Source organism: Apteryx rowi, unplaced genomic scaffold, assembly GCF_003343035.1.
Source record: "Apteryx rowi isolate R43461 unplaced genomic scaffold, aptRow1 scaffold_86, whole genome shotgun sequence".
Classification (NCBI taxonomy): domain Eukaryota; kingdom Metazoa; phylum Chordata; class Aves; order Apterygiformes; family Apterygidae; genus Apteryx; species Apteryx rowi.
This window is the reverse complement of record NW_020451160.1, coordinates 254,561-265,719: the sequence shown is the minus strand read 5'-3', so window position 1 is coordinate 265,719 and position 11,159 is coordinate 254,561. Positions and strand designations below refer to the sequence as shown.

The 11,159-nt window shown below is 60.2% G+C and overlaps 1 protein-coding gene across 1 annotated transcript; it reads left to right on the top strand.

Annotated features, from left to right (window-relative positions):
* The first annotated feature begins 7,031 nt into the window (after window positions 1-7,031).
* Window positions 7,032-9,136, top strand: AANAT (aralkylamine N-acetyltransferase). The gene is made up of 3 exons (XM_026090526.1): window positions 7,032-7,391; window positions 7,499-7,653; window positions 8,831-9,136. Exons 1-3 carry the CDS (start codon window positions 7,235-7,237, stop codon window positions 9,134-9,136), a joined length of 618 nt encoding a protein of 205 aa, XP_025946311.1. The 5' UTR covers window positions 7,032-7,234.
* Window positions 9,137-11,159: the final 2,023 nt, after the last annotated feature.

Here is an 11,159-nt window from a genome sequence, read left to right as displayed (position 1 = left end):
TACATTGCAACCCCTTCGTCCGCAGACGGGGTCTTGTCCRCTGGTTTGGGACATACAGTGGAGCCCCTCACCCAAAAGGCAGGGAGTGTGCTCTCAGCGTAGGTCTTTCCTGTGCAGGAGGGAAAACTCCTGCCTGACYGATCCTTTTAGATATCTTGAGCTTCTTTTGCTGCTTTCTCAGAGGYGGACATGTTCCTATACAACCCATATCCTCTGCCTGAAATAGCTGGGRTGCAGAACACCAGGACAACCCACCCTCTCCATCCTTTTGCCATTGCCTACTTAGTTTCAGGTTAAGTTTAGAGCTCATTTTTCCCGTTGAAATATGTGGTCCCACTTTCATTGTTTTCAGAAGAGCAAGATGAGGCCAATGGATGCTCCTTGCTACAGGAACTCCAATGTGCCCAGCCAAGGGTGAAGAYGATTTGTCCATGCCCAGTCTGATCAGCTGGGTTGGGCATAGGGATGTGCTCAACGGGAAGAAGGAAATGAAGCTTCCCCTTGGGCTGTGGTTTGGCACCAGCCTAGCTGGCAACCTTAGGGCATCTGGTGCTTAGAGTAGTCCTCAGCGTCCCAGCGCTTCGGCGAGCCTGGCAAAGCTACTGAGGCTGAGCAGCAGAGGACACCTTTTCCCTGCGAGAGGGACCCCTGGGGCTGGGTGCAGAAGTACCTGGTGCCCCATGACCATGTCACACAAGATTACCTGGCTCTTCCCTCACTGCCTGTGCTGTCCTGGTCAAACACCTTCATCCCTCCCCACCACTTGTAGCAGATGGCCTCAGAGAGRCTTCACCTTGCTTATATATGACTTCATGCAAGTGGGGACACAAGCTAGCGCAGTCCTCCTCCGTTCCTGCCTCTCGTCCTCTCTGCTGAGCTCAAGACCTTGCAAATCCAGAGGGGGCAGAGGGGTCTCTGACCGGGCTGTTCAAGGCCCAGCCTTGCTCTGGGATTTGGGGTCTGGCTTCTCAGCAGATGCACTCAATCCCTAGCTCCCACCAGCGCTGTGCCGGGGCTGGAGCTGGGAGCCAGGGCAGAAGAGCTCCTGCAGAGGCAAAAAAAAGCAGGGTCACCCAGTAAAGCATCACCRAACTGCCAAGTCCCAAAGTCACAACTAGGTCTAAAGGCGAGGGGCTACCTGTGCTGGGCCCCTTCCCACCGCCCTGCCCTCTCCTCCCGGGGAGCCTGCGCAGCGCGGGCTGAACCCCGTCCTCCTTCATTACGGGGATTGTGTCGTGAGCGTCCATGACCTAGTTAGTTACAAACTACTGCAGGCCGGCAGAGAGAAGGAAATTAGGCTAATCACCGCCAAGTGTCTGTGCTCCAGAGAGGGGATAAAAGAGGTCCCAGCTGGTTCCAGGCCCCTGCCTCTCGGGGCTGGGCACCACTCCTGGCTGAGCCTCTCTTGCTGTGTACTCGAGCAGACGTGGGCGAAATTGTGCCCCTTTCTGCTTGCACGCCTCCCTCGCAGGCCCACGGAGAGGACTAACAGCAGGGGCAACCAACCCAGCAAGGACACGCATTGATCTAGTGCAGGTTTAAGCCGGAGCTCAGAGCCTGCTTCCTCGGCAGTTGCCRGGACCTCAAATAACCTGTGAAGTAGCAACCCCCTCCCTAGCTTTTTATGACCGTCTCTGGTGGGAATCAGCCCTGCACYGGCAGAAAAGAGGCATGAGCTGCGCTGATGGGCTGAGAGGAACACGCCAGAGGAAATCCGTGTGCGCGTGTATTTGCAGATTAATGTTTCGGAGCGCAGAGCCCTTTCAGGGTCTGCTCGGAGGCTGGGGCTGGCTGCCGGCCAGAGGAGCCCTGCGTTGCTGTTTTGCTGCGGCAGCCTGCAGGCTCCCGAGCAGCGATGACTACCCAGCTGCAGCAAGCAGGCCGGAGGCGCTCTGGCTTTGCAGCACGTGCTGGAGATTTTGCACCGCTCTTGGCAACAGAGGGGAGCCCTGAGGGGGAAAAGCAGCAGGTAACCAGCCTGGCGAGCAGTGTATTAGGTCGAAAGAGCCACATCCTGCTGCGAAATTGCAGCAACATCAGGCGCTCTCGCGCTGCCAGTGCGTGCTGCTCTCTGGGGCAGTGCTGGCGAAAAGGCCAAGSCAAGCGAGAAGAAAACGAGAGCCCGTGGCTGACCTTGCAGTGATGCAAAATTGCAGAGCCCAGCTCCCACCCAGGTTACGCCATCTGAGGAGGCCAGGAGAAAAGCCTGGGCCTCTTCGGGGATGGCAGGTCCCTTTGGCTAAGCCACAGCGTTCAGGGACGTGAGCAGCGTGTCAAAAAAGGCTGAGTAATTCCGCAAGTTTGGGAGAGAAACCCCAGTGCCACAGGGGAGGACGCCGAGGTCACCTGCGTCCCTTTTGATGGCAGACCCTGCCCTTGGAGGGCAAGACCCTGGGCAGGCTGCTGCTGCTGCGAAAAGCCGCTTAATGCCCCAGAGCACCAGGATAAGGCGGCGCCGAGACCGAGGCAGAGCGCGGCGCAGATGAGAACGGCTGAAAAGCCCCCGCAGAGCCCACGGGCTGCGTTTGCGCTGCTTCCCTCCCGAGTCCTGCCGGAGAGGGGGGAACGTAATGATGCATCTGCCTCCCACGTGTCGCCCCGACTGCAAATCCTGCCCGGAGATAATTGCCGTCTTCCTGAGCGGGCACCCGAATGGACATAACAGCCTGGCGTCGCAGACGGAGTGACAGCTCCGGGCTCTTTGAAGAGCCTGAGAGAGCTGCTAAATATGTAAATCTCAGCACGCTGCCGTGACTCTCATTTAATGGAGTTTTTGACCCTCTGCAGCTGCGTAGGAGGAGGGAGAGAGGGACYGAGCCGAACGCGCCCGCAGCGGCACCAAAACCAGCCTCCCTGCTTGAGTGCTCCGGTCGTGGGCCAACCTCTGCCCACCGGGGTTCAGTTTTAATGGTCGGGAGTTGCTTTTGAAATGCCTTTTCTAAAGAGCAGCAGTCTGCTGGGTCGTATTTCTGCTTACATGCCATGAAAAAGAAGAGGAGGAAAGGAAGGACTTAGCCCCAGGTCACTTCTGCTGTGTCTGGAAACTAAAGCAGGTCCTGAGCTCTCCTGGAAACGTCCCAGGTGGGGACAGCAGCCGGCGCTGCCTGGCTGCTCCGTGTTYCTTTCTGGGCTGCATCTGGTTCATGATGATAATGGTGATGCTGCTGGCTTTTAATTATTATTTTTGCTGATCTCACTGCTAATTTCCTTTCTAGGAGCTCATGCCTGGGATAATCCCCCTTTTATTACGCTTGTCCTGGTGGGGACAAACATCGCTGGCTTTGCCTATCCAGTTTCTTATGCAATAATTCCCAAGGACTGCAGGCTGCYTGCGGGAGAAGTGCTTGGTCTTTGCAACAAGCTCCTTGGAGGAGAAACTTTWGATCTGGCCCTGATCCTACAAGAAGCCAACTGAGATGCTCCCCGCCGTCCAGCCGTGAGGGACGCTCGCATCTGGCCCTGCGTATCTGTGATTTCACGGCACGTTGCAGCCAAATGTTGCGGCTCGGCAACCACGGCTAACGCGACCAGCGGCCTTTTTGTTCTYGCCGCAAACCTCTCAGCACATCGCGGTCTGCTTTCTATTTACCAGGCCCAATTCTGACCCTTTCCAGCCTAAATCTTAACRCCGGAGGAGCTGCACTGATTTCACCAAGGCAGGAGCAGACCCAGGCTCTCGGTGATAAACACCCTGGCTGCACTTTCGGCTTTACGAGGGCTATTCCACGGCCCCTCGATCTGCTGGAAGGGAGTGATTTATAGCCGGACCCRGAGAGCGAACAGAACATTTATTAAACACACATGCTCAGATGCAGACTCTGTATATCACCCAAGGGGGCACATGTTTTTTGGAAGCAAAGAAAGTGCATCCATGCTCAGCAGAGCTGCATGTAGCTCAGGACAGGCTCCCGTTGCCTTCGGAGAGGTCTGGCTCAGGCCCAGCGTGTTGCTCTCTTTCCTAGCTAAGTCACTGCTCTCCCTGCCTGGCGGCTGCCGCTTGCGCCGAGGACTCAGCATCGAGCAATCAGCTAAATGCTTTATCCCTCCGCAGGCAGTCACACTGGGCGAGAAAAGCCTGATGGGATCCTTTGGCTGGCCTGTCGCCTTAAAGCCTCTCACCTCTCCCTGTCTTTCATCGGGGTTATAAACTCCTTAGATGTCATCACGTGCTCCATAAAAAACAAATATATAAGCGAGGGCTCCTTACGTTGCGGCAGACGAGAGCAGGAGGCAAGTCAAAATTCACTGCAGGCTGCTTTCTGCTTCCTTCGCCGGCTGCGAGACGGCACCACCGGACCAGCCTGGGCAGAGGAGCAGCTCCGGGGCCCCGTCCCACGTCGCCTCCGGTAAGCGCCAGCATTTCTGTTGCATCCTGGTCGTACTAACAGTCTCGGAGACAGCGCGTGGTCCAGAGGCCACTGTAACTTGCCAGCCCCAGGAAGCGGGGAGTGACCCCAGAGGGGAGGGAGCTTGGAAATTGTCCTCAGCTCTCCTGCAAAGTGACTTYGGTGGAGACAAGAGGGTGACTCTCATCACAACCTGTGTCCCACCACTGCCCTTTCAATACGTGCAATTAAAATCCGGGTCTGGGGGGGGTCCTTGCAAGGAAACCCTCCATGTTCAGGGTGAGAAGAGTTAGGTCTCTATTGCAAAGAACGTTTGGATTCAGAAGTGGGTGAATAAATCCATACTGCTTCCAACTCACTGTTAAAAATTCAAGCCCCCAGTGCAGGCAGACATTTGTAAGAGAATAAAAAGATGCCATTAGGTGGTTGCTGTGGACGTGCCTGTTCGTTTACCCCTGAGCATCTCTAGGGACCATGCACACGCTTAGATCTCTCTCATGCGCAAACTGGGGTGTCACTGATCGGAACAACACAGGCGAGACTGTGCTGGAGCATGAAAGGCGGCCGCCTCGGGAGCCAGGGAGAGAGGGTTTTCCTCCCAGCTCCGGTTCTGACTTACTCTGTGATTTGGGGCAAGCTTCCTGCACCGCCGCGGGTCAGACGTGTCCCGCACGCAAACGCACTCGTGACGCTCGCTGCGGCTGCGGGGTCCCAGGTGCTCTGCAGCGAAGGGCTGCCAAGGGGCAGCTGCTCTGCCCGTGTCTCTGCCTTGCACAGTCTGTTCGCTTGGTCTCTGCGTGTGCATTTCCCCATACATCGAAGCCCTTTGCATCTGCAGAAACCTGGAAGCCAAGCGCAAGGGAAAAGATCTTTTCCAGAAAACAAACACATATATATATCACCCCTACAGCCATATAACCTGGGGTGCTGGGAGTAAAATGCCAGAAAGAAAATATTCAAGGAAAACAAGCTAAAGAGCAGCCTTCTCCCCCCATCACCGACTTCTGCTCTCAACTGCTGCTGGTTGGGGTCTCAAGAAATTTCTAAAAACACCTGGAGACATCTAATTCCCCTTTCCCATTCCCTTCTAACGTGAACTGAGCACCCACTCACACACGAGGCCTGGGAAAATCCCAGCTCTACAGACGAACGTCTCCGTCAGAGACTTGCCGATAGTCCCTGTTCTTTACAGTCGTTACGTGATCTGTGATAAAGAACAGCTCTGCAATAGCGAACGACTGTTTAACAGGGGCTAACGGCAAACAAATATCCCCCTCCCTAATTCCCACGGCCGCTGAGAAGTCAGCTCGCTCGATGGCATGTCTCGCCGTGGTCCCGTAGCTGCTCTCCTGTTGCCTTATCCCACTTCTGCATATCGCCCCCCTAAGCCAGGGAGGGGGCTGCTCTGGGCGCCTGCAGCATGTCCTCGTGGAAAGACCTCCGTGCTGGATCCAGCAGCACCCTGGGAACCGGCCGCAGGGGCTCAGCACCGCCCAGGATCAAACCACGCTTGCATGGTCTCCGTTTACGGAGACGGCCTTCTTGCCTGCTCCAGGGTTTATCTGAGCAGATGAGCCCCTAATCCAATTAGCAGGATGAGGAGTTGCAGGAGATTTGGTAATAAGCTCTACAAATGCTACAAAAAACACAGGCGCCCTCCTGTCTCCTCTAGTCTGGCCACTGCTTAATTTCCCTCTTACACGTTTCGTGGGAACGTGAAACACCCCTTTCCAGGAGCCGTTCCGGTTAGTCTAGCGCTTCCACCTCGACGACCAGAGCTGCCATTTGGGGTGCTGCATATTTCCCCTAGCAAAGACGAGACCTCTTCCTGCTAGACCTGATCGCTTAGACGGCGCAGCCGCTGCTCGCTCGGCAGCTCATCGAAAACGAATCACAGCGGCAGCCCGGGCGGGCGCAAGGGGCGTTTCAGCGCCCAGCTCTCAGCGCTTCCGCGTGGAAAATTCCCTGCGCTGCTTTCGCCCTGCRCGACGTTTGGGCTGGCAATGCCGTGGTTTCTGCAAATCCTATTAGCTGCAGGCGAGCCTATAATTAGCAAGGGAAGCCGGCACCTCTCAAACAATAATCAAAAGCGGCCAGGCCTCACGCTGGCTTTGCCCCAAATTGCTTGAATATTCAGCAGACCGGTGATTCCTGGTCAGCTCTGGGGAACTATTTCCACTATTGCTGCCTGCAGCCCCAGCGTACTTAGCAACGAGTAATTCGGTCAGTTTGCGGTTCTCTCTGGATTTGTTAATTTGCTTTGATTACGTATGAAATGAGAGGCTCAAATTGCGGGGGGGGTCTGCGGGCAGAGCCCTGGGGAATCCCGCTGCGCTCGGAGCCCCGAGGGACCAGCCAGCCCTGCCCGCGGCGGGTTTCACCCATCGCAGCTACGTTTGCTAGTGGGGACTGACCTAAGAGCCTAACCTGGACCAAGCTGCGCCGCTTCCCTGCCGAGCGAGCCGGAAAAAGGAGCAAATCTCCAGTGGCTCCGGCTGCCTGACGCAGGGGTGCCAGTGCGGCACTACCCTCTCCCTCGCGCGCCCGGGGCGCTTTCGCCCAGGGCCGCTTTTCCCGCAGCCTCCCGCTTCCCGCAGCATCCCGCCCGCCTGCGCGGCACCGTTCGCCCCGGGGACGTCGTGCCTCCCCGCCGCGGGCTGGCCGGCGCCGCAGTGGGCGGGCGGCTGCCGTACGCGCGCGTATATAGGGCGCCAGGGCGGCAAGCAGCCTAATCCCGCGCGCCGTCGACAGGTATTTTCGGCCGCTGGCTAAGAGCGCCGGAGGAGATTTGCCGAAGGAAAACGGGGCCGCGACACCCGCCGGGGCCCGCGGCTGACGGAGGCTGCCCCGAATAAGCGCGGCCCTCAAACGGCGGGCAGCGGCGGGAGATGTCGGTGCTGGGCGCGCTGCCGTTCCTGAAACCCGTCCGCTCGCCGTCGCCCCGAAACTCGCCCGGGCGCCAGCGACGCCACACGCTGCCCGCCAGCGAGTTTCGCTGCCTCAGCCCCGAGGACGCCGTCAGCGTGTTTGAGATCGAGAGGGAAGGTAAGGGGCTGCCCGTCCGTCCGTCTGTCCATCCGTCCCCCCTCCCCGCCGCAGGACCTGCTTCCCGGCGGCCGCGCGCCCGCCGCGCTCACCGCTCTCCCCCGCAGCCTTCATCTCCGTCTCCGGCGACTGCCCACTCCACCTGGACGAGATCCGCCACTTCCTGAACCTGTGCCCGGAGCTGTCCCTCGGCTGGTTCGAGGAAGGGCGCCTCGTGGCCTTCGTCATCGGCTCCCTCTGGGACGAGGACAGGCTCAGCCAGGTGAGAGCCGGGCGCCGCTGCGCCCGCGGGAGCCGGGGGGGACGCGGACGGGGGCCCAGGCTGCCCCGGGTGTAAAGTCACTCTCCCGAAAAGCCCAGSTTTCCTCGGAGCCCAGGGCCAGGGCGTCCCCATCCCAGGCTCGGCAGCCCYGGCCCGTTTCGGTTGCCCGAGGAGGTGCCGTGGTCGGGTCCTYCCCCAGCCCAGCTCTCCGGAGGGGCTTTGSGCAAGYTGTTGGGCYTTTCCRTGCCCYGTTTCCCCGGCTTTTGCGGAGGTGWCRGACCTKCTTCCCCCGCTCTGCCCCCRGGGAGATGCACCGGGAAAACTCCCCACGGGGCCGTTTCCCCGCACTGCTGCCCCCGCGCAGCTCCGGGGCAGAGCAGATGCTCTTAACCCCCCCCAAACCCTTCCTCGGAAAAACTAATCGCGGCCGAGCCCCCGGGGCCGCGGGCTGCTTCCTCAGCGCTTCTCCGCTCCAGAGCTCTTCACAAGCTAATCGCTTTCTCCGGGCAATTTGGAGCTCGTTCAATACTGGAGAGGGATTTCTTGTAAGACTAATTGCTACAGGGCCGCTCTCGTGGAAATGAACTTTCTCATTGCTTATTTTTCCTGATGCTGTTATTAAAATGCGCCCCCTCCCCCTTCACCCCCCCTCCAAAAAACTGAAAAAACCTCCAGTGATTAAAGGGGGAGATCCAAGGGGATGACCCTGAGATCCCATTCCATTGGGACGGGGGGGAGGACGGGTGCCCCGTGTTGCGAGAGCGGGGCGCCGGGGGCCACGCACCTCGCTCCCGCGTCCGGCGGCGGCGCTGCCCGCGCGACGCCTTCGGGGCTGGCAGCCTCGATGAAATCATGGGCGAGCAGATGGGCCGGATCCGCTGGGGAACGAAACGGAGGCCTTTGCCCCTGCCCATCTCGGCTTCCCGTTTATCGCTGCGGATAAAGGCTGGGATGCCGGGAGCCACGGGGAAATCTCTGCCAGGCCTCTCTGCTCCAAGAGGCAGCACAAAAAGGCTGCAAGAAATCAGAGCGAGCCTCCCCCTTGCATAACCGGGGGGGGTCTGCTCCCAAATCCGGGCTATCCCGGATAGGGAGCAGCCTCCCGCAGTGGCTCGGCGCCGCTGCGAAGCCGAGGGCCCGCGCGAGCCCGGCTAAGGCGCTGCCTCCCTCCTCGCAGGCGGCGCTGACGCTGCACCGGCCCCGCGGCGCGGCCGTGCACATCCACGTGCTGGCCGTGCACCGCACCTTCCGCCAGCAGGGCAAGGGCTCCATCCTGCTGTGGCGCTACCTGCAGCACCTGCGCTGCCTGCCCTTCGTGCGGCGCGCCGTGCTCATGTGCGAAGACTTCCTCGTGCCCTTCTACGCCAAGTGCGGCTTCGAGGCGCTGGGCCCCTGCGAGGTCACCGTGGGCGCCCTGGCCTTCACCGAGATGCAGTGCGCCGTGCGGGGCCATGCCTTCATGCGCCGCAACAGCGGCTGCTGAGCCGCCGCCGCCGCCGGCCCCGGCCCCCCTTCCCTCCCTCCCTCCCTCCGCGCTCGGGTGCTTCGCCGGCGCTGGGTGGGAGAGGAGCAAAGAGCTTCGGTTTAGCCCCTTCCCCGCGGCGGCCGCAGAGCCCCCGGGGGGCTGGAGAGAGGCGGAGGGGGGCAAAAGGTTGCACCCCCTCTCCGCGCCGCTTGCTGCACCGCTCTCCCTTCCCCTCGGCCCGGGCTAGAGCTAGTCCCTGCCGCCGCGTCTGCTTTTGCCCAGATGAGCCCGGTCCCATCTCCCCACCTTCAGGGCTGCAGACCGAATCGTCCAGCCTGGCCCCGCTGGAAGCAACAATCCCGAGGATCCCGGGGGGCTCCCGTGGTCGCCTCCCGTGCGAGCCAGGCCCCGGAGCCCCGTGAGCAGGGTGAGAACACGCCTGCCGTGAGCTCAGCAGAGCCTGGAAATAGGTGTCCTGCCAGCCCCGAGAGGCCCCCAGCCCTCCCCGGTACCCCAGGGGACCCACCAAGAGCAGGGTCCGGTCCCCACCACGCTCACGTCAGCAATGGGAGCAAAACAGGATGCAGCCGCTCTTCCCGCGCGGCCCCCAGGCGAGACGGTGGCTGGTGGAGCCCGAGGCTCTGCTGCGGCCGGTCCCCCTCGCCCTCCTGCCTGCCCAGGGACCCCTCTGCAGCAGGCCCCTTGGGAGATGCACCCCTCCAGCCCACGTCCACCCCGAATCATGTGCTAAAGAGCCTCCCGGCAGGGCCGGCTCCAGATCAGCACCGGACGTAGACGAACGTCCTGCCCASGAATAGCCCTCCGCGATTGCCTTGGCCTGTGCCTGTCCTTAAGCAGCAAATAAAGAGGTGGTTGTCGTGTTTTCTAAGCCGACTCTGTGTTTCTCCGCGGCTCCGAGCGTAACATCGCTACGACGGCCCGGACAGAGCTTCCCACGCGGATCCGGGGCCCCGGCTTCAGGCAGCCCCAGCTCCGCCTCGCTCCCTTCCTCCCCGGCCATCGCCGATCCGCCCGTCCCCGCGCCCGCGAAGGGACAACAGGCCTCGTGCATCTCCTTAAATACAGGTAGAAATTTATTAAGGGAAAACCACAGCTTTTAAAAAAAGTATCAAAAAGAGACAAATGAGGTGAAGCGTCTGTCTTTGGCTGCAGCAGCACCAGAGGAACAGGGCGAGGGGGGAAAACCGGCCAGTGGCCGTGACGGACGCCCGCGCCGCGGAGCCGCGGCTGGGCTTGGGGTGATCCTTGGCCAGCCTGGAGAGCCCCACGGCCAAGGACAGCTGAGCGGGGACAGGGACCGAGCTGGCAGCCCTTGAACGCTTATCCCAGCTCTGCTGGGACCTCCCAGCTGGGTGATCCACACCTTCCCCCATCTAACCTYGCTGAGACCCACCAGTGACCAAGTGCCAGGGTAGAGGGCCTGGCCCCAACGCGGGCCTGAACCGGCCCAGAGGAGTCACCTGGACTCCATAAATGACCCGTCTTCATGCCAAGACCTGTCCAAGGAGGGAGGAGGAGATGCTTTGGGAGTATCAGAAGGGAAAGGAGAGCCCGGGGGCTCCCGGCACGCGAGGACATGCAGGGGCGAGCCGCGAGTGCCCACTGGCAGGGGCTCCTTGGTCCATCCAGGACCATTTGACACAGGAAGGGTTACCCACATCTCTGCCCCACTTTTTGAGGAGAGGAAAGAGGTAATACTCGAGGCAGCAGTGAAAGGTGGGAATGCCAAAGGCTTCCCGAGGGGTCCGAGGGCAGGCAGCGTTTGGCCGCATCCTGCCTCTCCTTGGGCTTCACAGAAGGAGCCCAGCAAAACCATCAGCACATCTTTCCCAGCAAACACCTCCCAGCACCGTGCTGTGAAGCCGGCACGTGCTGCTTCTCCACTTTAAAAAAGGGAACTCCACTGAAATAAGGGAAAAAGAAGCTGCCCCCCACCCCCAATTCCTGACTAAATCCAGTGAAGATCCCGTTTCAGAAGAAGGCTTCCTTTGGAGGCCTCATGGGAACAGGGGAGGAGAAA